The 27,860-nt window shown below is 38.2% G+C and overlaps 3 protein-coding genes across 3 annotated transcripts in view; all 3 read left to right on the top strand.

Annotated features, from left to right (window-relative positions):
• dpp10 (dipeptidyl-peptidase 10 (non-functional)) overlaps positions 1-19,329 on the top strand; it is a 43,378-nt gene extending 24,049 nt beyond the window's left edge. Inside the window, exons 3-26 of the mRNA XM_085920881.1 lie at positions 337-432; positions 5,657-5,751; positions 5,839-5,913; positions 6,513-6,565; positions 6,853-6,934; positions 7,127-7,247; positions 8,037-8,191; positions 9,427-9,524; positions 9,675-9,798; positions 10,065-10,103; positions 10,372-10,479; positions 11,057-11,148; positions 11,229-11,276; positions 11,596-11,717; positions 13,166-13,210; positions 14,003-14,101; positions 14,189-14,258; positions 14,466-14,660; positions 15,007-15,061; positions 15,278-15,377; positions 15,601-15,659; positions 16,192-16,264; positions 16,542-16,615; positions 17,553-19,329. Coding sequence (XP_085777007.1) covers positions 337-432; positions 5,657-5,751; positions 5,839-5,913; positions 6,513-6,565; positions 6,853-6,934; positions 7,127-7,247; positions 8,037-8,191; positions 9,427-9,524; positions 9,675-9,798; positions 10,065-10,103; positions 10,372-10,479; positions 11,057-11,148; positions 11,229-11,276; positions 11,596-11,717; positions 13,166-13,210; positions 14,003-14,101; positions 14,189-14,258; positions 14,466-14,660; positions 15,007-15,061; positions 15,278-15,377; positions 15,601-15,659; positions 16,192-16,264; positions 16,542-16,615; positions 17,553-17,693 — 2,219 coding nt within the window. The 3' untranslated portion in view covers positions 17,694-19,329. The remainder of the gene's footprint in view (positions 1-336; positions 433-5,656; positions 5,752-5,838; positions 5,914-6,512; positions 6,566-6,852; positions 6,935-7,126; positions 7,248-8,036; positions 8,192-9,426; positions 9,525-9,674; positions 9,799-10,064; positions 10,104-10,371; positions 10,480-11,056; positions 11,149-11,228; positions 11,277-11,595; positions 11,718-13,165; positions 13,211-14,002; positions 14,102-14,188; positions 14,259-14,465; positions 14,661-15,006; positions 15,062-15,277; positions 15,378-15,600; positions 15,660-16,191; positions 16,265-16,541; positions 16,616-17,552) is intronic.
• A 2,039-nt stretch (positions 19,330-21,368) lies between these two features.
• On the top strand, positions 21,369-23,624 carry LOC147050872 (uncharacterized). Its single transcript, XM_085920816.1, has 2 exons — positions 21,369-21,793; positions 22,151-23,624. Exons 1-2 carry the CDS (start codon positions 21,724-21,726, stop codon positions 23,302-23,304), a joined length of 1,224 nt encoding a protein of 407 aa, XP_085776942.1. The 5' UTR covers positions 21,369-21,723; the 3' UTR covers positions 23,305-23,624.
• A 408-nt stretch (positions 23,625-24,032) lies between these two features.
• LOC147050871 (cyclin-Y-like) lies at positions 24,033-27,627 on the top strand. Its single transcript, XM_085920818.1, has 10 exons — positions 24,033-24,240; positions 24,942-25,016; positions 25,676-25,710; positions 25,816-25,913; positions 25,991-26,026; positions 26,176-26,233; positions 26,307-26,429; positions 26,685-26,851; positions 26,988-27,150; positions 27,268-27,627. The coding sequence occupies exons 1-10, from the start codon at positions 24,093-24,095 to the stop codon at positions 27,382-27,384; spliced, it is 1,020 nt and encodes a 339-aa protein (XP_085776944.1). The 5' UTR covers positions 24,033-24,092; the 3' UTR covers positions 27,385-27,627.
• Positions 27,628-27,860: the final 233 nt, after the last annotated feature.

Below are 27,860 nucleotides of genomic sequence, written 5' to 3'. Positions count from 1 at the left end.
TTTTGAAATAGAGGTTTTAGCTAGACAGTGGAAGGAATGCAGAAAACAAGACTTAAGGAAACAGCCAATATTATTTTGTATAATTTTTGTATTTATTTGTATATGTGAAGCCCCTTGAGACTTGCCGGTGATTTAGGGCTATATAAATAAACTTGACTTGACTGGACACTTGTCAAGGTTTTTGTCCTGAGAGGCAAAATCGGGATCCGAATTTTGGGTGTGCGAAAGTATTTTGTTTCATTAATCGTGATATATTCTCCAACAGGGGTAAAAGTCATTGTGTCTCGTGCATAATATCGAGCGAGAGGAATCTCAAATCACGCCTTATATTTGCAGCTGACTCCCAAACTGGAAGCGACACCAAACTGACTGTGGAGGATCTCTTTAAGCCAGAATTCAAGGTCCATGACCCGAAGGCCAATTGGATCAATGGTAAGTCATAACGTTAGCATGCAAGGCATTGCATGTTAGTACTTAATCATCTTCTCTCTATTTCCTTTTGACACACTTCATTATGACAAGAGCTGGATTAGATATTTTATATTTTTATAAAATTTTTATATTTTATGGTACAGTTGTAATGTAATGACACTTCCGTGCTGTGTCGAAAAAAAAAATCTAATTCTGCTTTCTTTAAAATGTATTTTTGTGTTTGGCCTGAATGGTCTCATCTTGGAATAAGTGATTATGCTTTCCAAAGATTGAGGAAGAAGTTTCAAATACTTCAAAGGGAGTTGATGGACAGGATTATGGCATAGTATTCCTGTGTTGCTCTCTGTCTGTCTCTTCCAATGCTTCTCTTAGTTTCCCCCCATTGCCCACGAACTGTAGAAGAACTTCATGCCTCAGGGCAGGAAAAAGAAGCAAGGCCTTGCATCAATATTTCATTCCCCAGTGACATTTTTCCACTATCTTCACAACAATTCTCTAAGCTGACCCCAAGGCTGGAAAGGGAGAACTGATCGTGTGAGACGAGGCAATCAGTAAAAAACGGCTTTGCGGGTTGGTTTGTGGATGATGGGACAAAATAAACTCCTGGACACTGACGAAAGATAACAGACACATGAGACAGATTTGGCGGATTTTTGTGGAGGCTTTGGGGGATTTAGCTGGAAATGGTTTGAAAGTCTGAATCACATTGGTATGGCCCTATTGATGCTCCTTTGTCGGTGGATGTATTTTAATAAGTCTTATTTGAAATTGTATTGGTAAAGTAATCGTATATGTGGAAAGGTCCTCAGAGGATGTGCATTGTGAGTCCTTTGATTTTGTCAAAAATAGGCAGATCGTAGAGATGGCATTAAAATGATTATTTAAATGGCAAATTTCTGGCTTTAATAAACACGAAAAGAAATCAAGAATAAAAGGTGGTACACAGTAGAGGTTAATTGTTCAGATCAAGGAGAGTGAAAAAATATCAATGTTATAATTATGAGATTATCATGAAGTGTTCTTGCTCGATGGCTTCCACTTTGCATGTTAGCATTTTAGGATGCATTTGTTGCTCTTGACTGACAAACCTTTTCTGAAGTGATCTGGAGACTGCGGAGAAATATCTATTCCACCATGATGCCTGTTTTTCATGCAAGGTCACGGGCATTCAATATGGTTTTTTTTGCCCACTTACAAGCAGAGATTTCTCTGAATCTTTTGATGATATTATGGATTGATGCTTTTAAAATCCTCAGATTTTTTTCTTTCACCAGATCAAAAATAACAATTTGTTTCCAGGATTAATGAGAAGGAAAGGTTTGTTTTTTCTGAGACTTGTATCATGCAGCGTCATTCTTCTGGGTTCATCGGGACTTGCGGGCTCCTTAGTCTGTGATGTAATTATACTTATTTGCCAAGCCATGTCTCAGCGCACAAAGATATGGGCATTTGTCACATCTGTAAGAAGCACTTACTTTCGTATATTTTTATGGGCAACTGAAAATGGCCTCTTTGTATGAGTTGTAAATAGAGCATGATAAATGGCAGGGAGAAATGATGACAAGATTTACAGTACTGGCAGAATTAAAGGCTGAAAATTTGATCCATTCATCCATTTAACTATTAGCCATACCACTTATCCTGTGACAGCTCCTGGCTGACTTAGTGTGAGAAATGAGTTCTGCCCTTTATAGATTGCCAGTCAGTCAATCACTGAGAAAGAACAAGAGTGGTTATCATTCACATCCAGTCTTACGGGAAATGTTTGAGCTGAAAGATCACGAGAAGTGTGGAGGTGTTTCTAGTTGCGTCCGCATACCGGTGAGACGAACAAAACAAACATTTGACCGTTTTTTTTTCTCCTCCTTAGGGAATATCACATCTTTAAGGTCACTATGAGGCCTTGACATTTTACTTTCCAACGTCCTTGGTACTATATCATCTCGGATAGAGAGCCAACTTTAGAAGATGGAAGCTCATGATGAATTAAACATGGCAGGCTTAAATATAGACTTCCAGAGGGGGAAAGCAGATGTGTAATATTGCATAGCCTCTCCTTCTCATATCCTGTGATGTAATCTGACTAATTATTCTACGTATCTTAGTTGATTGGGTAATCTTGCATTTACTTGTTAAATTGTCACTGAGATTTGTTTCATCTACATTGATAAGTCACTGATTGACATGTTTTCTTATGAACATAAAGAGGACAAACTATATTTACGTTTATCTTCATTCTTCTGTATTAAGTCACATGACATCAACTGCATTGACTGTTCCTGGCATTTTATTCTGCACTCAATTCAGGATCACAGTAGTCATGACTAGTTTACAGTTTTGCTTTACATTTTTTATACATTGACACGTGATCCATTTTAACATTTAAGTGTGTAAAATGAGAAGAAATGTACATTTTGGAATCCCTGCTAAATTTGAATGATTAGAATGAAATTAAATTACAATTAATTACAATAGTCAAGGTGATACCTAACAAACCAGCAGTATACAATGGGACTGGTCTTCGCTATGAAAAATATCAGAAAATAGTTTTGACGTGTATTTGAAAGGAGAGAGTTCAGTCAAATACATAACGCTAATATTTTTTTTATTTTTTTTTGATGAGTCACTTTAGATGATGACATTCAGAGCGTTATCCTAAAACAGGTGTCGAGCAGGGCAAAGAAAAACCAGAAAGCTTCAGAAAAGAAAAAAAAAATCCATGTTGAATTTTCTCATTGACTTCTTTCACATGTTCACTGGTGAGTTTAGAGGATTTGAATTCATGAACTATCTGGATGATCTCTTCTCTTGCATGTCCATAAGATTATAAAAATTGATGGTGTAGGAGGATGTACTCAGCATCAAGAGGAGGGGGCTCTTCAAGTCAGCCATCCACTTTATTGCTCTCATAAACGAATCGTCGTTCTGATGAAAATGAAACACATCATCATTAGTGTGTTGCGTAGGTGGAGACAACATAAAATCCGCCATGTGAACCACAAAGGCCGAGATATTTTTGTATTTCGCAATGAATGCTTTTAGGTGTCGTATTCTGGCTAAATTCAAATTGGTTTAAGTCATGAACAATTATTTTTAAATGATAGGCTGCGCGCAGTGTACTGGTTTGCACGTCCGCCTCACAGTTCAGAGGCGCAGGGTTCGATTCCGGCATCACGGATGGTAATTTGCACAAAACAGACAGTTGCAGTGAGTACAGTGTAACTATTTACAGTGCAAAGTTAAAGCACAATAAGATGCAGAGGTAGGCTGAGGCAAGAAAAACCAATTGCACAGAGATTTCATTATTCATTGGGTTACAGACGTCGGGCATTACTTATACATCAGAATCTTAGCTTGTTCTTTTTCAGGTACAGACGTTGCATTATTTAAGGCGACAAGTGGCGTGCAGAGCAGAGACCGCTGGTAATGTTTTAAAGATCACGGACCGACTTCTCTTTTATCAGCTCGGAATGTAAATTTTTTTTATCATAATTTCACTTGAATTTTGCTTAACAGCAGGGAAGTTTGCACAAAAAAAAAACTATGGAAATGTACATCTTTTTTGAGACTTGGTTTAAAAAGCTCTAGAATGAGACAAAGATCACATCAAGGATATTTCTTCAGTATTATTTTGTCTTTTGTATTTCTGTCCCACAGTATTATGAGCAAACCACTTTTAAAATCAAATTTGAAAATATTTTTCTTTTATGGTAGTGTGTTTGTATGTTTTGAACATTTTTAAATATTGTACTTTTTAATTATGTAAAGCAGTTTCCCTATCACTGTATGTGGCATGTTCAGCTGTGGCATGGGAAATTTTCCGATATTAATTATGAAGCGCACTGGATGGCCCAACCACTGGTCAGTTAGCACAAGGCCTGGTCAACCACTTACTAATCACGTATGTGTGGCCAATCAGAGAATCTTGAGATTTCACGCTGCGTCGTTCTGATTATGCTGCATCGGCACATATTATGTTTACATGTGTGCTGCTGTGTCCTTTTGATAGCCGTGGTGTGTTTGTAGACTGACGGAAATCCCAGCATGTAGTTTGACCAGAGAATCTGAATTGTGCAATAATGTATACAGTCAAGTCGTGACACCTTGACTGTGCTATCCACTCAGCCGCTGCCAGAACACCAGGGTGTCTTTAAACGTGACTTTGTTCTCATTGTGGCAATATTTATAGAGCTAGTCTAAAACACCAAACACAGTCATGTTGATTCTTTTGGATTTTAATCTCAATCGCTTTCAATAGTTTATTCCTTTCTTATCTAAAACTGTCAGTTTTATTCGAAAAAAATGAAATACAATTTAAAAATATCCTTTTTTTTATTTCTTATTCAATGATTCAAATCTATATATAGGAATAGGGCTTTATTTGTATAGCACTTTCACATCTTTCTTTGTAATGAAACTCATTTTAATATCGAAGCTGGGGTAAGACTAAAAGATTTTTGGTGTGCCTCAAGATTTTTTTCCTATGAAAAGATTTGCAGTGGATGAAAAAAAGGTTGGGAAACACTGATGTAAAGCTTTACAAAAATGAAATGTAATATTCAAACTGATCAACTTTGTTTTTTGTTTGCAAATATTGTTCATCCGTCCATCCATCCATCATCCATCCATCCCTTCTTGAATTTCAAATTGTGATGCACTCAGACATTTTCAATTTTATTAATTGAGAGTTGTGTGCAGTCATTGTAATTACATTTTGTCTAAAACAATCATTGTCAGATCCATGTTCCCATTGGTAATAATTATGCACGTTGCCTGTATGACACGATGGCTTTAATGAATGCCAATGCTTTTCGGCCGACACTTTGCCAGGGCTTTGTTCTGGTTGTCATAATTAAAAGTCAGACAGTAATCACCTTTGCTGTACTGAATGACTTCAAATGTAATATGTATCAACCTACTGTAATCAACCTGTAGCAATCATGATTTTCTTTTTCCTATTCCTCTATTTTGATGGTTTCAGACTGTTATGCTCTCTTACTGAACCCATACAACACAGGCATTGTCACTTCTGAGCAGTTCATCTCAGAACAAAGCAGCTTTTCCATCAGCTGCGCTGCCTCGGGGATGAAATGTTTAGGGAGAAGCCCTTTGTGCTGTCAGCCTCTTAAATCTTTATGGATTTGTACACATTCATATGATTTGTCAGTATTGGAATTCTCTTTCCCCTGTATGCTGAATGTTTTTGATTTTTTGCTTCCTTCAGATTCTGAAGTTATTTACAGAAACAGTGACGGCCACGTCATCAAGTTCAACATCCTCTCTAACGAAACCGAGATTGTCCTCTCAAACACAACATTTGTAAGTAAAACCAAATTTTTGCGTGTGTGATCCAGTAATTACATTTGATCGTTTTCTCCAATATTGCGTTGTCTCCTTTTCCATTAGATAAATTTCAACGTGGCCAAGTACTCTGTGTCGCCTGACTTCAAGTATGTTCTTTTTGCCTATGATGTCAAACAGGTAGGTTTTCAGTCTTATTTGATTTAGAATCTAAATCAAATAAGACAATTTTATAAATCAGAGACAGCCAGTGCATGTACCTGCGGTCACTCAGAAAAGGCCTTACCAGATTTGGCATAGATTGAACTTTGTATTTTCTCAAAAATCAGGGGGATGGTGCTATTAATAAACATGATTTGATTGATTGAAGCTTATTCAATGTTATAGCAAGTGTCAACTCCTATTGTACATGATGGCGTCTGTGGCTCTGTAGCGTATTGTCATTTTTAGGATGAAATATGAAATGCCAATATGGACCGAGTGTGTTGTGTCCCTTAGCAACCACGGATGTATATTACGGTGGCAGCCAGAGCTTTTTCCAAAGGCAAAGCACACAGCGACGGCTTTCGCAAGATGCAATCGTATCACAGCTGTCAGCCGTGCAAATTGCATTGTCTACAGATTCTATCGCTGTGAGCAGCAAGCAGTCTGTTTGATGCCTTTTTCCTTCCCATTTTTTATCATGATGTCATTATCTGTGGCACTGCTGCTTTTTGCATTAATGTGTTTGACAGTCCTCTTTTAAGCCTTCCTCCCTTCTGTGTTTTATTTTGCTTCAGGTTTACAGACACTCCTACATGGCTTCTTACAGCATCTACAATATTCACACAAGGTAATTGTCGCCGTCCTCGTTATTTGTTCCAATCACATTAGTAATGTGAATGTCCTGATTTCAGAGTTTTTAATGACAAGTATTACATCGACAGGCCTATGACTAAAATTTTATGAATAGCATGAAGAAAGTAAGAAGAGCAACCAGAAGTGTCATTTTGATATGAAATACATTGTACTTTAAATGATTGAAAATAATTATTCATGATAGTCTTTTAAAACCGTTTCATTTTTCTTCACTGGCCTAAAAACAAGTGTCAGCTTGAAAATGCTATTTGAATCTTCCAGGGAGGTTTGGGAGCTCGATCCTCCAGAAGTGGTCAACTCAGTCCTACAGTATGCTGCCTGGGGAGTGCAAGGCCAACAATTGGTTAGAAAACAAAAACTAACTTTCATTGCTTTTCTATTTTAGTCAGTTGTTTTGCATGTTGATGTTTTCTTGGATTTATGGTTGATACATTTATATTTTGACATTTACAATTATTCTTATGACCTAAGTAACGCCTATTTTCATCTGTTCATTTTTCAATTTGTTTTGTTTGTTTGTTCATTGTCCTTGCAGATCTACATATTTGAAAATAACATTTACTATCAGTCGGATGTGAAGAGTAACTCTCTAAGGCTGACATCCTCAGGAAAGGAAGGAGTCATATTTAACGGGATTGCTGACTGGCTTTATGAAGGTAATACCCATTTCACCTTGTTATAATATTTTCATATATAATATTAGGACATAAAGAGCCATTCATGCATTTACACTTTTCAGGTTCAATATTATTTGGGGAATGCTTCAGTGATGTCGCACATTTAAATAGTGATATATTGTAGGGATGTTAAAATACCTTTCATTCCAACTTTCATTCCAAAGTGTTGAATGTTACAAATTTAAATATAATCATGTTACAATTACAAGATTAATTTGGAATACTGTAACACCCTTTTGGGATACTATTTTTTTTACTGTTTGAACTCTTAATAGATAAGTAAATTACAAAAAAATTAGGGGGTAGTGTCAGTTACCTGCATCTTTTTTTATTATTATTATCATTCGCGACAGTGCTCGGTTCCTATTATTTTCCTCTATGGGTGGCCTTGACCACTGTCCTTAGACTAACTTACAATTCTTAGATAAAAGCAATCCTTCGTGAAACCTTGTCTCTTTTATGCTAAAGTGACTTACAATCACCTCTTGTGAAGCTCCTTGATTTAATTAAACAGATAAACACACGCTTAATTAGGTGCATTGTTGTGCAGTTATCTTGGGGGGAAAAAAAAAGTAGTGATCCAGACAAAAACAACAAGGTGATTTCTGTTATTATGGGGCAAATTAGTTCATGCAAACCAAAATTAGTTTGCAGTTTCTTTGTCTGCTTTCTTGACAATCGATCCAGTTAAGAAACGCTGGCCCTGATGAAACAGTGTCGAGAGTTTCAATTCGATCAAATTGTACAAAGATGAATGTGCGCTTTCAGAGGAGATCCTTCAGACCCACGTGGCTCACTGGTGGTCACCAGACGGAGAGAGATTGGCCTTCCTTGTGCTAAATGACAGTCAGGTGCCCAACATGGCTTTGCCACGATTCACTGGCATGACATACCCCAAAGGAAAGCAGTATCCATACCCTAAGGTATGTCTTATCATATTCTACTCACAGATCCCCAATCATAGGTTCACATCTGTGGTTGTCACAATTTCAATTATTCATTTGGAATTGCCTCACATTTTCTGCACAAACTTCTTACACAAAGCCAGTCTAGATCAATGGAGGCACAAAAGTGCCCCTACGGTCATATAGCAAGCCAAGGGTGCACATAAGTGGTGTGCAGAAAATATTTATTTGCACACAATAGGTTTCTTTTTGGTAGCACAGCATAGGATGGGCCTTGAGGTGTTAAAGTGTTACTTGAGTGGGGAAAAAAAGCAAGAGGTATTACCGGAATTATTTGTTGGACGAAATCATACGAATGTCTCTATTTATTGCGAACTTAACTTTGATTTTCTGAAAAGACTTGTTTTTACGAGTATCTTAATATCAAAACTATTCACTCTTAATTCTTCACAAAAGAGCTTTATTTTTGAGAACGTCAAGTAAATGCTTCTTTCATGCTGGCGTGTATGACACACGTTTGCTATTGGTCCGTCTGTGTTTGGCACATTATTTGGCACGTCGACCAAGTTTAGCACTGGCATTTCAAATAATGAACAATTCAAGGTGAACTTGAAAGTTCCTATTCCATCTACATAAGCGAGTAGCTCTTGAAAGCTGGGCAATTATTGTGCATTCAATTTGGTACAAGTATGTTCTAATCACAAAACTTTTCCTGATTATTTTTTCAAGAAGTATTCTCGAGCTATTGCTGTCGGCTACGTCAATCTTCAATGCAAAATTCAAGGTGATTGGCTCACAATCTTTGGTGCTCCTTTGAGAACCAGATAAAAATTCTTATGTGCACCCTAGAAATTTTCTGTTAGATGTTCTTCTTCTTGTGGCTTAAAGGCAAAAAGCTGTACTAAGTGACACCATGTAAGACTATACTCAAGGTAGCCATCACTGTCAATCAATGTCATTCTCAGCGAGTGCAAGACGTCATTTATCCAGTGACAAGTCCCTCTCCCCCTTCCACTTCCAAGGTTCAGTAACACCCCAGTGCTCAACTAGCATTCCTTAAACTGCAAAACTCAGCAAATAGAAGCAATGCCTAAAGGGTAGTTCCGTCTCGCACTGTCATATATTTTGACAAGAGTGACATTGGGAACAAATGAAAACACTTCACGACTATTTATTTTTTATATTACAAATCCAATTCAAGTTTCCTACCTTTAAAAATGGAAAACAATTCATGAAGGCTGTCTCACACGCAGGCTGGCCAACCCAATCCAGTTGTGAAGCTTTTTGTTGTCAACCTTTACGGGCCGACACACACGCTAGAGCTCGTGCCTCCAGACAGCCTCAAACTACGGTGAGAAGAATTTCATTTCTCTCATGTGAGGAGATAAGAAAATATGTGTGAGCCATTTGCTTAATAACACGCAATACAGCAATTGACATTATACAAACAATTTCTATCGTCACAATTCATTGATTGAGAACAAGATCTTTCTCCCCTTAGGGACCATTATGTGAGCATGGTGAAATGGATCAGTAAGACGCATACATCTGTCAGATGGTTGAACCGGGCTCAGAACATCTCCATTTTGACTGTATGCGACACCACTACGGGAGCCTGTGTCACGGTATGTGCCCTCCAAAAGAGTGTAGGAGATAGAGTTCATAAGGAACTGCTAGAAGAGCTCCACTTGATGTCAAGTGGGTCGCTCTGAAGTGGGAGACAGATTTTCACCCCCGGACGGACGTGCCTCCATATGTGACAGACACCCTTCCTTTCAGCTGTGCTGCGATACATTTTGGAAAATTATTGAAGATAAATTGCCATGTGATCAGCTTGATGGGGATAAAAGAAGAAAAGGAAAACATACACTTTGCTTTGTGTCTTTTTCAGAGACATGAAGAAAATTCGGAGCTCTGGCTTTCCAAACAGGTGAACTGTTGGTTTCCCTTTCCTTTTTTTTTTGTGTTATTTTAGAACGCAATTTTACCATGTTCCTTTATTCTAAACATATATGAAATTATTTGATACTTTGAATCCATTTTTTAAAAAGTCAGAGAAAGTTTCCCCTCTTTTTTTTTTCTACATCTTATTCTACACTGGCTGATGGGTATCATCAGTCACGGTCCATTTCTTTCCAGTAGGAACTTTTGGCTTAGATTGTTTCTAAAGATGATGTTTCTTTCTTTCTTTCCTGTAGAATCAAGAGCCAGTGTTTTCTAAAGATGGCAAAAGATTTTTCTTGACTGTTCCAGTGAAACAAGGAGGACGTGGAGAGTTTCATCACATCGCTATGTTTAATACTCAGGTGAAGCTTTATTTGTCTTGAAATTGAAATTGAAAAAAATTGTTGTGCCACTCCTCATTTCCTTACCACAAAATCAGATATCATTTTGGCATCTTAATTGTATGGCTCTATAATGAAGCATAATTACCTGACAGCAAGTCACTCACTTCTATTTGTGTGAATGTTAGCAACCCTGTTAGTCAGTTTCTACACAATGAGAACAAGGAACTGTTCGTTCCCAATTATCCGTCCATTATGTGTCCATCATCATCCTTTTTTCATGACCACGTGTTCATGTAAGAGTCTCTAGTCACTTTGGATGTATTACAGAATACATTTACAATATATAAGAACCTTTCCCCAAACTTAGTGATTCTTTACAATACGTTACATGTGCCTCACTTCCACTAAATGGTATTCACATTAATATTGTGAATATGAGAATTTCTGACTCGTCTTCCCTTTTAAATTGTATTTGAAGTCTAATAGTGTTTAGATATTGTGTTTCTAGAATTTGAATTAATTTTGACACTCACGCTGTATTCTAGAGTCACTAATAATTAATAAAAAAGTACAAATGTTGTCTTTCTCATCTTAGTTCAGAACAGATGAGAATGAAGTCCGACATTTAACATCAGGAAACTGGGAGGTGACCAAAATCCTTGGCTATGATGAAAACAATGATAACCTGTAAGTTTAACTCATGATATGATCACCTGTTGTCTTATGAAAGTATTTAAGGATTGCACTTTATTATCTTCTTTTTCTAGTTATTTTCTCAGCACGGAAGGATCTCCGCGAAGGCGGCAACTTTACAGGTTGGTTTCTCATTACTTTTCATTGTCATAGTGTATTTTGTTTTTAGTATTGCTGCTAGGTCTTATAATCTTATAATCTAACAAAAAAAAGGTTTTATTAAACCACTTAAGTATTTTGTGAGCAGTTGTTTGAATGCTTTCTTTTTCATTTTTTTTTCTTTTTTTTTATTAATATTCTCTATAGCATCTCTTTGCACTTCTTTTCTTGGCTATCATAGCTGCAAAGTAATGGATTAATAATTTCTTTTTTTTATACTGCATCGTACTGAGCTTTTTTTTTTTTTTCCACATTGTCTTACTCATTTTCTCTTTCCTTTAGTGTGAAAACTGTGGGATTGTTCCCACGATGGTGTTTAACATGCGAGCTAAATAAGGCCCACTGTTTGTACTTTGATGCTGTTCTAAGCCCAACGCACCAGCACATTATTCTCCACTGTAAAGGTAAGTAATCATAGATATGACGTGGGTCTCTTCACCATTCAGACAATGGAGTCATAATTTATCGTAAATAAATTTCTGCCCAAATTTGACCCGACTTCAAAGCGACTTACATATTTTTTTCTTCTTCTCTGTAATACATCTTTACGTCTTATATTCCGGAGCAACTTTATAGTAAATAGAATGTGAACCTGCTTAAAGAAAAGTGTATTAATTGGTTCGGATGTGTGTCTGATTGCCTCTCCCTTAGACGTACGGCTGTCTAAATAAAATCCTTGACAGTCTCTTTTCAGGATCTGACGTTAGGGCTGAGCTCTGACCCAAAAACCGTTGCTTTAAAAAGAAAACCCATTATGTGCTAAGTTAAATAAATGGGAGCATAGAATTAAGAATAATTTTTTTAACTCCATGTTTTATAATTACTTTCAGGTAATGATATTGTGTTTTGAGTGACTCTTTTAGTAGAGAATGACTCTTCATGTTGTTTTTGTGTATTCAATTTATTTTGGCAGATGAGAGTGCTTCATGCTCAGAAGCATTTGGCCTTTTGGAGTAATGATTTATTGTACAATAACATTGTTCCCTCTCCCTAACGCAATAAAAGGTGGAGAAAAGTTGATTTCAGTTGTCCAAGCTCACATAGCACCTGCTTTTTCATCAGGAAAAACAAGCTTGTATAATTTCAATCATAAGATGCTTTTAATAAGTTGAACGTTTTCATGCAAGTACAAACATAACAAATCGCTTTGAGTGAGACACAAGTGGGCATCACAATGCAAAGGTCGAAATAAATACAGCTTGCCAAAGGATAATGAGAAAAAAATAAAAAAACTAAGTGCTTCCGTTTATGTAAAATGGCAGAGCGGGCATTTCTTTTCAAGCAATGTTTATTTCTTGCCAAGAAATATAATAGACAGGCTTTGTTCAGACAAATATGCTAGAAGCTGACGATAAAGTAAAGTGAATGAAAATTGGACCGATTTGAACCGTCCTCCTCTATATGTTAGTTACTCGGCAACAAACTTAATGGCTGTATGTTGTTTGTTTGGAATGAAATTTGCGCTACAGTTAGCCAGTGCCAATGACGTCAGATATGAAGTGATCGCAGGATTCCAATTAGAGCATCCCTGAGCACTCAGACCTCAATTATGTTCATTTCTTACATCAGTGAACAACCTGTCAACAAGTAGACTAAGCTTAGTCTCCTCCCCCCTAAAAAAAATACAGTGAGGCATTTTTATTTATTTTTTTGATTCCCCAATCTCTTTATTTTATTCAAGCAATACCTGGCCAAGACTGGCAGCAATAAAACAAAAAAAAAAACAAAAAAAAATACGCAAATACAAAGAGTACAAAGTAAACAGCACGGAATTATTGATCGAACCAACGATGAGACATTTGCCAGAATCAATTGTTCAAGCATTAATTATAATTTTTCATTTTCATTTTAGGTCCTGGAACACCTATGGTGATCTTACACAGTCTCAATAGTTCAAGTAAGGAATTCTATATTTTTCTTGATCCTGGCAGTGGTGCTTAGTAAAGGGTTTCTTGAGCAGAAGTCCTGATAACTTTACAGAGGAAAAAAAAAGAGGTGGGTGGGGGTTAATGTAAAAAAAAAACCTAAAAAAAAACCATGCGTATTAAATCATTTTTCCATCATTAACACACCATGTGTCAAAAAAATAATAATCAAAGAATAAAAAAATGAATAATTGAAATGAATTAAAAAGGGCGTGGAGCCTTTTTTATGACGTCATTCAGTGTTGTGAGTAGAAATTAAAGGGGGTGAATTAATTCCATTTTGGAAAATAGCAAAATGTGAAAAAAAGAACATCTCTGTAAATCCTTTCCGGATGACCTGGACACCTTGCCTATCAGTTAACATCTGTGCTGCAGAAAAGTCATTTGCTCAGTCTTATCTGGATATGCCTTCCACCCACAGCTGGGAACCGAAGACCCCTGGCGGTCCGGTTCTATAATGACACTTCTATTGATTTGAGGTTTTCCATCAGAAAATCAATCTAAATTCCATTTCATTTAGTCCCCTCCCAAGTATCTTTCGGTTTGGAGAAATGGGAAAGCCCCGGAGGTCACGGCCGCTCTAAGTATTCTTGTTATTGCTATAACTTTTTATACAAAGAGAGAACAATTTAGTACTGCCTCATTTATTCCAAATTGGATTCAGGTATTTAACAAGCCCTTAATCTTCAGTTTATGTACGTATTAAAATATATATTTTTTTTCATCCAACGAAGGACCCGCTTCACATTCTCTTCCTTTTTCAGATTACTTCATTCTCGAGAGCAACTCCATGCTGAAGGCAGCCTTGAACTACAAAAGGATCCAGCTAACTGACTTCAGGACTGTTTCAATTGGACATTTTGGTGAAAAATAAGCTCTCGCATAGTTCATCCCGATAACCACTGACAATTATTTCTCATATAATAGCCACTCCTTTTCCCTTTGTATAGATTTACCTTTGAAAATCTCCTATCCGCCTGACTTCTCGGAATCTCGTCACTATGGACTCCTCTTGATAGTGTATGTACCTGACCCTGTGATGGTGATGCGTCACGAATAAGGATGGATGGATGGATGGATGGATGGATGGATGGATGGATGGATGGATGGATGGATGGATGGATGGATGGATGGATGGATGGATGGATGGATGGATGGATGGATGGATGATGTTGCAGGGTTTCTTTCAAAAAGCTTACTGTTGTGGTTTTTTTCTGCTTTCCACAGCGATGGCTTCCCGGGTGGTCAGACTGTGAGTGACCGCTTTGCTCTCAGCTGGGACTCAGTGCTGGTCAGCTCAGACAACATTATTGTGGCTCGTCTCGATGGGCGGGGTAGCGGATTTCAGGGCCAGAGGGTCTTGCACGAGGTCCACCAGAGACTGGGCACTGTGGATGTTCAGGACCAAATCGCAGCAGTGGAGTATGTTTTCTATTTTTTTTATACGTATTTTATTCAGATATGATATGACAAAATAATTTATGTCGGCAGGTAAGTTGAATTGACATTTTTTAGGCTCTTAAAACAATCAGAATGTAATCAAAATGAGGTCAGAGAGTGAAGTGTGAAGAAACGTAACTGATCCACACAGAGTTCTGACATATTAAGCTTGTGTAGTTTGACTATAGTGTGAATTTATAGTCCTAGAAAATAGTAACAACAACAAAAAAAGCTACTAGTAATGTTTTGGGTTTTTTTTGTCTGTTGATTTTAAGTTGCATTGGACGCATGTCCAAAAGTGCAACTTCTTGATCTTGTGTTCTTGCAGCTACATGATGAGCTTTCCATACATCGATAAAACTCGGATAGCAATTTTCGGAAAGGTGAGCCTTTACTCCTTGTCATATTTGCATGCAGAAAAGGATTTTTTACAATTGCCTTTTGCCGTTAGGCTATTCACAAACATTTGGTGGAAGAAAGTAAATGCCACGAACCGAGACAATGTTGTTTATCATGAATTAGGATTTTTTTTTCTTCTTACCTTGCAACATGCTTCATATTAGCAACCTATATAATGATGTTTTGTTTCTTTTGTTCAGGGTTACGGAGCCTATATCGCATTAATGCTGCTTAAGTCTACAGATAGTGTCTTCAAATGTGCATGTGCAATGTCCCCCATGACAGATTTGAAGTTGTATGGTGAGCATAAAACCTTTCACAAAACACAATATGACGACAGACTATTTCATCACGCCATTCAGGAAGACAAATTCCAATATGGAAATGCGGTATTGCATGCAGTATTGTCATTCATGTCTCGAGGCTGGATAGACTTTATAACAAAGGATGGGAATGCTTTTTTTTAGTCCTACAAATAACAAGGAAGCTTTTACATAAAAAGTGTCATTTTTCTTTTGCATAGCATCAGCCTTCTCGGAGCGATACCTTGGCATGCCTCTACGAGATGACAGCAGATACCAGGTATGTTCACCGCTACTCATTTGTGTGTCAATACTCATTGAAAACTGCTTGCGCTGACATTCCTAACATACAATACATGCAGTCAGTGTCAATTCTGTCACAGTAAGAGAAAACTGTGATTACCAATCAAGAGTATGATTAATGTTTTGTATTTGGATATGCATTAAGCAATCCGAGTGTTGTTGTTTTTTTCAGGGCAAAGGTAGAAGGCCAAGGAGAGAAAAAAGAATAATTGTTTGCAATTGTGTTTAATGTTGTGACATTTAATTGCCCTCCCCCCCTTCATACTTTGTCCTAATCACTGTGTGTGTGTGTGTGTAGGTGTGTGTGTGTGCATTATTCTGTAGTCAGAATGAAAATAAATTTCCATTATCCTTTTCATTTGATCACATCTGACATACATTTTCTCCAACATGTCTGGCGGCATATCTATGAATACTCAATTACCATAGTCTTTGTTTCTTGTTATGTAGAGTCACTCTCTTAAATCTAGTTACCCAAGTGCAGTTGGTAATTTCTCATTACCTTCCAGTTCTCCAGTGTGCTGCAGAATGTTCATGCACTTAGAGACCAGACACTGATGCTGGTGCACGGCACAGCAGATGGTAAGTGAAAATAAATTGTCCGTAAATGAATATACTGGATCCGTTGTGCATCACTGCTGAGCACAAAAGAAGCAAGTATTCCTGGAAGGTAATGAAGCAAATAGTTTTAATCAAAAAAGAAAAAGAAAATGTGTTGCCTGAAGTGATGCAGAAATTTTCAGAGGAGTGCATTCTCTGATGAGCTATGAATGCCAAATTTGCCGATGCATTTCAATTCTACCGCAACCGTGATTTGAGCAGGAACTATGCTGACCCATTTTCACTTTTTTATTTGCAGCTAACATCCACTTCCAACATACTGCTGAGCTTGTCAAGAACCTCGTGAAAGTTGGAGCAAATTACTCAATGCAGGTGATTGTCGAAAAACACTTCTTGACCATTGGAGATGTGCTTGGGGGGGGGAAAAAAGTACCAAATAATAAATTCAAACACTCCTAAATGTAGCAGATGTACTGCACTCCTATTCAATGCAATTACAAGCTAAGCTTATACAATACATGTAAGCATAAGAGTCAATCTTTGAACTAATGATACACAAATAAATACAACTACAAAAATACCTTGAAACATTGAGTGCATGCTCGTATTAAGAGTTGGGCTTGCATTGCAAATTATTTTGGTCTTGTAGTGGTCCAAATTTTAATAATTTGTAATGTGAGCATCCAATAAGATAGGAACAATTGTGGAGAAAAAATGCCAAGGCATATAGATTTTAATAATTTGTTACGTTAGCATCCAATAAGATAAGAACAATTGTGGAGAAAATGCCAAGGCATATAGATAAAGGATTTTACATTTTCTTTGAGGTTGCATTTTATTTGTTATGGGGTGTTTTTTTTTTGTTATGTTTTATTTGTTTGTTTATATGTTAATAGTTGTTATGCTGCCATTTATCAAGCTGGAAAGCTCGATGTGTGCAGAAAGCTCTGAAGGAACATGAAACAGATTGCGGCAACAGTGGCCCGTTTTGATTATGACATTAAAATTGTTCATGTCAGCCCGATAGGGAAAATTGAAAAATGTTATCCAAATTTATGTTGTGATTTGATCCACTTAACTGTGTTTCCCCGTGAGTGGGGTTTATTTATTAATTCATCCACAATGTGGCTTAGTTTTCTGCACATTAGGCCTAGCTGTATTGTGCAGAGCAGATGGCGGTCAGATGACAAATGCGTTTGTCCAGCAGCTTTAACAACAGAAGGACGTACCCGATGGTTATTGCGTTCCTTCATCGGAACACCCAACATGATTTATATCATTCAGACTCACGTGCCTTCTTCCATTCCAGCTCTACCCAGACGAAAGCCATTTCCTGTCTCATCAAAGCAACCAGCACCTCTATGCCACGCTTACGAGCTTCTACAGGGAGTGCTTGAAGGAGGAATTACTCCCACTGATTGAGGATGATGATGAAGAGGAGGAGGAATAGGCAGAAGACCTTTTTTTTTGCATTTGGACCATATTTTAGAGATGGAGACGGACAGCATAGTTTAGAGCTGCTCGTGTGTTATAAAGGCAACATATGGACACCTAGGATGACAGTGACACTTTTTATTGCGAGGACTTGAGGTAGGAAATGGTCTCTAAAATAATTTCAGTCAAAGCACACTGTACACTGTTCTCGTCTATTGCGGGATCACATCATGCTTCAGCATTATTACAGTTGCATGGTTTTCTTCATTCCCTTCACTCTTTTGTGGGTACATTTGGAGGACAACACGTCTTAACATCCTCTGACTTTTTGGATTGGTTGGATTGCAACTAGAATCTCTGGCAAAAAAACTAAATACTATTTTGGGGTCAGGAACACTTGTATGTGTAAAATATTTAGCGAGACAAATGACTCAAATTCCTTCCTAACATTTTTGGATAGCGGTTAGGGTTAGGGTGAGGGTTAGGGTTAGGGTTAGGGTTAGGGTTAGGGTTAGGGTTAGGTTAACCCTAACCCAAATGAGAAAAATAGAAAACATATACCTCACTATTGAGCAATGTTTTTCTCGTCAGATATTCTAACCATTTCTCATGAGAGGAGGCTCGATATTAACGCACAAAGAAACGCTCCCGGCCTCTCAGATCCTAAATAAGTGCAATTCCTACTGTTACCCTCCACCACTGTCTATCAAAACATTTTATGTCACCACAAACACAACTATGTCACATTTCTTGTACAGGGGTTTTGTGTCGACATATAAAATGCCTTATAAGGTTCAACATCCTGTAATATATCTTGCTGGCGGTGGTAGTTTTCCATTAGTAGTGTCACGTAAACCGATGTCAACTCAGGTGTTTGAGAGATAGACGCAGTTTAAGATCGAAAAGATAAAACTCAGTCTGCCGTATGGTCTCAATTACGTTTCTACATGACAATAATAAATAAAAGGCCATTCAGTAATAATGAATTTCACAATATTATTTAATACCAATGCAGGCAGTGACATCGCTAAAATGGTGCATAATCTTTTTTAGGATATTCTCCAAAGACCTACTATTTGAAAATATATTACAAGTTATCAAATGGACTTTTTTGCAGAATCGGTAAGGTGTTTGCATGTCTCCAGAGAATGTGTCAGGTTTTGCCACATTTTGTACAGTACGATACAGCAAAGTGTGTACATAAATATATTTTTGAGATGTCTCGTAGAAAGTTGAGTCTAAAGGGAATTCATTGATTTGACTTGGGTGTATCGTATGGTTATGTTTCTATTGTGTTTTATCTCTACAATGATTCTTAGAATGGATTTTGTAATGCTTGGTGTTTTTTTTTTCCTTGTCATTTTAAAATGGGGGGAAAAAGGGAATGGACAGGGTGGTTGGTGGTGTTGGGGTTGTTGTGATTGTCCTCGAGCAATGGGAATAAATAGATCAATAAAAAAAAATCAATTAACACTGAAGTGTATTGAGTCACCATTGTACACACATAGCCAATGGCGTTGACTTAGACAAATATGATGAAGAATGTAGACGCTGGAGTGTGATTTCTCTTGAGCTGTACAGGGAGAGATTTGTGTCAAAATTAGTCACACAAATACATCCCCAAATTTTACATGTTTTTCAAATCCACAAATATAAACAAATCCACAAATATCATTATGAATTTCTTGTGTTTTTCAGATCCACAAATACAGTTGTGATTTTCAAATTTGTGATTTTCATCTTTTATTGTTGTGTGTACATTTAGCATTTGTAAATATTTAATTCTTTTGGAAATGTATATTTGACATTGTTTAGTGAGATCATACTAATTAAATCCATTTAAAGTCTTTAAAGTCAGAATTCTGAGAATATAGTCAGAATTCCCACTTTAAATTCAGAATTCTCACTTTAAAGTCAGAATTCTGAGAAAAAAAAAAAACCTGAATCCTGTCACTCCCGTCCCTCCCTATATATTTTTTTTCTTCACTCCCCCTAATCCTCTTCCGCACGAATGCGATAGCGGAGTACGCCAATGGATCTTTTGAAACCACCTTTTTTGGAAGACGGAACGTCCACTGCTGGACAATGTTTGTACAGCCTCGAGTTGTGTCGCAAAGATCAGGTTTGCACACCCTTATTTCTTTCAGAACTAACAGCTTTCTATTGAGTTGGACAAAAAATACAACAAAGAAAAAAAGATTTGCACTTTGGCTGGCACAACATTTTTACTCTTAGTTCTGCATAAGTGGTTGGCACTGGTGCTCATTGTCTACATCAATTTCAATTGGCTTCTGGCAAGCAATTTGGCATTGGTGTGGTGCAGAAAAATCACTTCATTTCCAATTCAATTGCAGAAACAATAATACACAACATCTAAGTAACTGCATAAAATTGGATTTGATCAGACAAAACATGTTTGTCTTGTGTCTTGCAGATGTCAGTGTAAACTATCTTAGTCTTTGCCAATATGAGCTATTGTTGTATCCAGTTTAAAAGGAGGGGCACCATCACTTTAAAGAGGAAGCGCAGGATGACATCATCAGGTTGCCTTTGTCCCTTTGAAATGGGAAGGTGAAGACAAAGGTGAGTGTGAGGAGGACCAAGGGGCAGAGCCTCCTTGCTGCAGCTCAAGCCAACACATTAAAACAGAAAGTGATGCAGACTGCTGGGGACCATCCCAAGCACAAATTGACAATATAACTTTCATCTGTCCTGACACTGCTGGTGATGCCACTGGTCATACTGAAAAGAAATACTGGGAATGTTCCCAGCTGTTGTAGAAATGCTTTGAAAATTCACACGAGAATCCAAACTGGGGAAAAACCATCTTCTTGCTCAAATTGTGGGAAAAGTTTCCCCCTCAAGGGAAATTTAGACATCAGAGCACCCAACGGAGAAAAACCTTTTGCCTGCTCAGATTGTGGTAAAACATTCAATCGAAAGACATTATATAGTACACACTGGAGAAAAACCATTTACCTGTTCAGATTGTGGCCAAAGCTTCTCCTTAAAGTCACATCCAACAAAACACAAAAAAAGACACACCGGAGAGAGACCTTTTGTCTGCTCAGTTTGTCATCGAAGCTTTGCAAAAAATGGCACTTTAATAGCGCACGCAAGAACACAATGGGGAAAAACCATTTGCTTGCTCACTGTGTAAACAAAGTTTCACTGAAAAGTCACAATTGACAAGACACGTAAGAACACACACTCGAGAGAAAGCTTTTGCATGCGTAGTTTGTGGTAAACTGTTTGGAATAAAGACCAGTTTAACAGCACACTTGAGAATACACACTGGGGAGAAACCGTTCAGTTGCAGTTTGTGTTTTAAAACGTTCACTGTCAAACATTTGCTCAAGCGGCACAGAAGAGCATTCCAAAATATATCTATTGATTAGTTATGTATAGTATAAGTATAGTATAGTTTTCTGGTGAGGGCTTTTTTTTTTTACTTGAAAAACAGTAGGTGGTATTTTTTGTGTTGTCTAATTATTGATTCTTTTTTTCATACCAGCTCACCGCCGCAAATGGAAGTAAATCCACAAGGACTTAAAGTAATATTAAGAAATATGTTTAATAAGTTTAAAACCAACTCATCTGTTTATTAGCGAATGAAGATATTTATAATTAATATATGGTTGTGTAAACTGTGTGTTGACTTCGTTCATACCCCATGCCAGTAGGTGGCAGTAATGCACCTAAATAGTAATTTAAATAGACTGCACTACTGCGTGCTGTCAAAACCAAACACGCTTCGATAAATAATTCATCCCGAGTTAGTTCTGAACAGATCAAAGTGTCGACTCAGTACCTCCGTCACCACTTTATTGGACTCAAACATAACTCAGTAGGTCTTTGTATCTTGACTAATTCGTCTCGGTGCGCCTTGAGACTTGCTAGGCTAGCTTCATTTAGCATAGCAAAGCGAGATTCGTTACTCGTATGTCAATGGGTTGATTGCGATTGAGTGTGAACGTGTCGGCATTGTCGTGTGGAAATGTGTGCAAGATCGAAAGCAGAGTACGACGAGAAACTTTGTGGGAGTAATGAAGACATCAAACGTCAACGACGTGACGGCTGGTCCCATCAACAATCCAGTTTGGCTACTCAAAGCAGGTTTGTATGCTCACGACAAACCCCTAAACCATCATTAAAAGTAGTTGCTGTCTAAGGAACCAATATTTTGGTCTTCCTATTATTTTAAAAGTAATACACACGGGATACTATTGAACACCGATTAGGATCAACAATATGACTAGTCTGCTTTAATTTTAGATTTGGAAAGTATTTACTGTTCAGATAATGAATTTCGGAGGATTCGGACCACCTAAACAATGAATTGATTGGTTTTTTTTCTCTAGATTAAATTGATAAAATATTAAATGCGGATGAATATCTTTCGATACCAATAAACCACTTGACATTTGACTTCTCCAAACCAAATTTGTGATTTTGTAATCCCGATCCCTGCAGACATCAATGAAGAATATCTTCATGAGTCAGAGTCTACTGGTGTCAAAGAGGAGCCAGAGCATGCCCTCATTACAGGAGAAGAGGAGCCAGAAACCATCCTTGTTAAAGAGGAAGATGAACCAGAGACCCCTCACTTTAAAGAGGAAGATGACATCATCAAGTTGCCATTGAGTTTTCCCTATTTCAAGAGTGAAGATGAAGACAAGGGTGAGAGTGAGGAGGACAAAGGGACGGAGCCTCCAAATAGCAACTCAACAGATGATGCTGACCATTGTGGACCATCACTAGCATCATCACCATCACACTTCCTTGGTGATGATGAGGATGATAATAGAGAGTCTGAAAGGGGCGCGACATGTCCTATCGACAACAAATGCTGGCAGTGTGGTCAGTGTGAGAAAACATTTTGTTCCAAGGGGAATTTGAATGTTCACTTGAGAAAACACTCTGGGGACAAACCTTTTACCTGCACAGTTTGTGGCCAAAGCTTTACTGAAAGAGGCACCTTGAAAGTACACTCAAGAACACACACTGGGGAGAAACCTTTTGCCTGTTCATTTTGTGACGAAAGCTTCTCTGTCAAGGCAAGTTTAACCAGACACACAAGAATGCACACTGGAGAGAAACCATTCGTGTGCTCAGTTTGTGGTAAGAGCTTTATCGAAAAGGGGACTTTGGTCAAACACACAAGAACGCACACAGGAGAGAAACGTTTTGTCTGCTCAGTTTGTGGTAAATGCTTCTCGGAGAAAGGCAGTTTGAGAAAACACACAAGAATACACACTGGAGAGAAAGCCTTTGCCTGCTTAGTTTGTGGTCAAAGATTCACTGTGAAGACAAGTTTGACAAGGCATACGAAAACACACACAGGAGAGAAACCTTTTACCTGCTCAATTTGTGGCAAACGCTTCGCTGCAAAGTCTTGTTTGGTGAGGCACACCCGAATACACACTGGAGAGAAACCATTTGTATGCTCAGTTTGTGGCAAAGGTTTTGCTCAAAAGCCAAATTTAACAGTGCACAAGAGAATACACACACGGGACAAACCTTTGCCCTGCTTAGTTTGGGGTCAAAGGTTTGCGAAAAAGATGCCATTAAAAGGACACAAAGGGAGACACACGAGGGGAAAACATGAATTGTCGAGCATCTGCTGAAGGGACACAAACGTGCTGCTGAGAAGGGTAGCGGACAATGAAACGGTTGCCTGCTTAATCTGTGCTGATCGCTACCTAGAAATAAACCTTTTGCCTGCTCAGTTTGTGGAAAAAAAACTTTGTGTGATAAGGAAGTTTAACAAAACACACAAAAACACACTGAGGAAAAACCTTTTGCCTGCTCAGTTTGTAGTCAAAATGGAACTTGAATGGGGTATTTTAATTTTACACACAAGAACACACACTGGAGAAATACTTCTTTACTGATGAGTTTGTTGTAAAAAAAAAACAACAAAAAACACTATTACTAAAAACCCAACTTTAACACAACACAGAAGCTACACTGAAGAGAAACCGTTTGCATGCTTGATTTGCGGTAAAACCTGCTATTAAAGGTCATTTTAAACAAAACACACGAGAACCACACAGTGTGTGCATAAAGAAGTTTTATTAAAAGAAGTGTTCAGAGACAAGTGTGCTGGTGAAAATAGCGAAACTTTTTGAAGTCGATGGGCAATTAAAACGGCTTGTATGGAGCATTGTCATCAAGTCACCAGTAGGTGTCGCCATTTGTTCTGCAAATTGATGATCGATAGTGCATTTTATTTGAAACCTATGATTTGCCCACACTATCAAGTCTCACTTTATTCTCTGTAAACATATCTTGCTTCGATTCATAATGAAGCCGAGCGGCTCACCGTCCGTTCCTCCTGCGACTTCTGCTTGAACGGCGGACGTGCAGGGGGCTCTCTCAGGCTGCGGTGCGGTGCGCCACCCCAGGAGTCCAGATGGGCAGCACGACGTCCTGCTGCGTCCCCGCCACGCCGAAAGTCCACTCCAGACTGGAAGAGGACCACCCGGAACCGAAGCTACGCCAGGAGGAGACACTAGCAAAGAACAATCTGCAACACATCAGTGACATCGAGAACATGGACGGTAACGTGAACGCAATACTTTCCATCGAGCTCAATTTGGATAAAAAGTAGTTGACAAACAGTCAAAACATGGTGGAATGAGATTAAAAAAAAATCATGTCAACATCTGAACTCACAAATAGTAATAGGTCCAGACCATAGCTTGTTTTAAAATGTGACAACAAAAAATGTCAGGAAAAGTCTAGTAGAACATCTGAAATGTAGGGTTAGGGTTCATTGGGGGGGATCTGTTTCCTGTATGAGTGTTTTCTTGTAAGGGGCAGCTGCTTCCCATCAACATTTTGATCCTGTAAAGACAAAAACAAAGACTGAAAGGAGTGGAAGCGCGAGAGCAGTGGTTGTTGAGCTGGCAGGCAAGGTGTTGTGTTGTTCATGGATTATTCACCAGCGTCTCCTCTTTCGTCCTCTTTCAAGCTTCCAGGAGGAAGAGGCGTGCAGTCATGCAAGCAAATCCAGCGTGTGCAATATTTTAGATATTGAATAAATAATTAGCACTGTTACATAACATTTTACTTCAAAAACCTTTTCCATCCACATTGGAATTGTGGATGTTCATTTTTAAAAGAAGGTCCTCGGCCAGATCAAATAGAATAAAACTGCAAGAAAAAGCACAATAAATGTTACACTTGCATTTCATCAGGATGAGATTCGAATTTACCATGGTTTCTTAATTCAATTTCTAACGCAGACGTGTTTCTCCAGAATTGGACATGATGTTGAGTCCAGCTGATCATCCTCAAAGCTGCACCATGTTCCTCAGCAAATCCATGAATGACGGTGAGGTCATTTTCTTTTAATAATCACGCAATTTAATGCAATGTAACATACTGCAATTTCTTACGTCATTCCAGAATGTAACATTTCATAATGCAACATATCACAAAGGAACGTAATACAGTATCCCGCAATTTAATGTAATGGTGATACAATGTGCATAACATTTTGTTACGAAACAAACCGTAACATATGTTACATTTAACACAATGTAACATTTGTTACAAATACCTCAGCGTAACACGGTTACACAGGATATTGTCCTGTGGTATATCATGTGCAATGGAACTTCTGATGCTAACATAGGAAGTTAATTTGAAAGCCAACACTAAAGTAAACATCAAGAGCTAACTAATATTAGAATCTAACATTAGAAACAATCATGAAGCTAATATTGGACGTATCGTATAGAATCTAACATTCTTCCTGAGCTGTAACGTCAGAGACGCTAACTCGTTTAAATACTGCATGTTTCCCATTGAATGAAAAGAAAAATATCAGTCGGGCTCATGAGAAATCCAGTTCAATTAAAATAGTGGAGTGAATGTATTATTTACATGCATTTATTTATTTTACTTATTTTTATTTGTGTTATGGTCCACAACGTTTCAATGCCTAATGCCAGGTTGTGAATGGTGACAACTCCTTTTTATGTTTTGCAGTACGAGAAAGACAGAAGATTCATTTCATCCGCTACGTGAGTTAGCACTATCATCTCCGGTAGCTGTCCATCACTTTCTTCAGGCCCACTTAAGACAATCCTTATGCGTGCGTGTGCGTGCGTGCGTGCGTGCGTGTTTAGCGCGGTCCGACCAGCAGGTGGAAGTATAGCTCCTGCTCCACTATCTTTCTTGATGAGAACACGGTCAGCAGACCTCACCTGAAATACACTATCAAATGGTAAAATCGTTATCAAATTAATACAGTTGGAATCGAGCAGAATAATATGTTCAAATATTTCTTTTTTTAATTCGCAGTGTAGCGTTGGCGATTTACTACCACATAAAGAACAGGTGAGAGGTTGAATGTTGTCTTAGATGTTGATTGATTGATTGATTGATTGATTGATTGATTGATTGATTGATTGATTGATTGATTGATTGATTGATTATTTGATTGATTATTTGATTGATTATTTGACTGATTGAACGTCTCCTTGCAGGGATGACAACGAAACGCCGCTTCTAGACATTTTTGACGAGAGACTTCACCCTCTCTCGGTGGGACGTCCGCCTCTTGTGTTTATTTTATTATTTTTTTACATCTACTTTCATTTCTTAATTTGGCCTGCAGAGATCGCAGCAGGTGCCTGGCGACTACGATCACCGGGACCCAGACCAGAAGCAGGTTTACCGCTTTGTCCGCACGCTCTTCTGCGCTGCGCAGCTCAGGTCTGAGTGCGCCATTGTCATGCTGGTGAGGAAACAAGGCGACTGTTGCATTTATATATTTTTCTCATCCAACAAAAGGACAACTTATCTTCTAGGACCATCATAAAACACAACCATTTTCAAACTCAATTGTCATCTAAATATAAAATGAACATCTCGAAATCTAATGTTCCATTTCTTAACACAACACACCACACCACAATGTAATATACTCCCAATGTAAGGTACACACAATATGTTGTACACAACATTCAACAGAAAATAATATTTTACGTGTCAGGTGTACCTGGAGAGGCTTCTGACCTACGCGGAGGTCTCCATGAGTCCCACTACGTGGAGACGAATGGTGCTGGGTGCTGTCCTGCTGGCGTCCAAAGTGTGGGACGACCAGGCAGTGTGGAACGTGGACTACTGTCACATCCTCAAAGATATGACCGTGGCCGACATGTACGTATCTCATCAGCAGCCGCGTTCACTTGAGCGTCAGGGCTTCGTTTAGAACTCGCTACTAGATGCTACTAGAAAAAAAAGTTACGTGGTGAAGTAACTCTGTTATGCTTGTTTTCTGACGTTCGAATGACAGGAACAATCTGGAGCGTCATTTCCTGGAGCTTGTGCAGTTCAACATCAACGTGCCTTCGAGTGTTTATGTCAAGTATTACTTTGACCTGCGCTCGCTCTCAGAGGCCAATGACCTCAGCATCCCGCTGGAGGCCCTCAGCCACCAGAAGGCCCAAAAGCTGGAGGTAGTACATCCTTCACACTAGTCCTTGCCTGCGATCATCTCGGTCCAAAATGTGTCAACTTGTTTCTTTAAAATGAAGCAAAACAAGTTTAAAGAGACGCTTTGGTTATATCTTCAGGCTATTTCCAGACTGAGTGAATCCGCATTCAAGGAAGCACGGCGAGCCTCCAGGAAGCGTTCGGCTAGTGTGGATCACCTGGACGGAGTCACGTGGCTTCCAGCCATCCTCTCTTAAAACCACCATATTGGTGGACATGTTGCAGAGCAGCCTCTGAGATGCAACTCTTTGAATTCAAATAATAATTAAAACATTTCTCTTTTTAGATTGAAGTATTTCTAAAGACTGTTGAATTCATGAAAGCTCCACTTTCTATCTATCAGTTAAAGGAAACCACAAAAGAGTCGTCTGTTCTATGTTTTTATTTCCTACACAGCATTGGGGGAATGAGATGAAGCGTTTCGATCGCATTTTATGGATTTTCATGTTTCAAGCGGGATTTAATTAAAGTCAACTATAAAGTCAAAACTGTTACTTGTTACGAAGGAGTCAAAAATACAACTGGTTCATGAAGCAAATTTGAACGTTCAATTTCTATGCACATACAGCACCTCATCTTGGAAACGCAATGCACTATGCAAGTGGACCAATGTGGTTTTTGTTTAATGTTCAATCTTATTGTTTAAATGTATGTTCCGTATTTCGTCACTTTT

Source organism: Syngnathus leptorhynchus, chromosome 9, assembly GCF_054491065.1.
Source record: "Syngnathus leptorhynchus isolate UIUO chromosome 9, UIUO_Slep, whole genome shotgun sequence".
Taxonomy (NCBI): Eukaryota; Metazoa; Chordata; class Actinopteri; order Syngnathiformes; family Syngnathidae; genus Syngnathus; species Syngnathus leptorhynchus.
The sequence above is the reverse complement of the archived record's forward strand: the minus strand, read 5'-3'. Positions and strand labels throughout refer to the sequence as shown.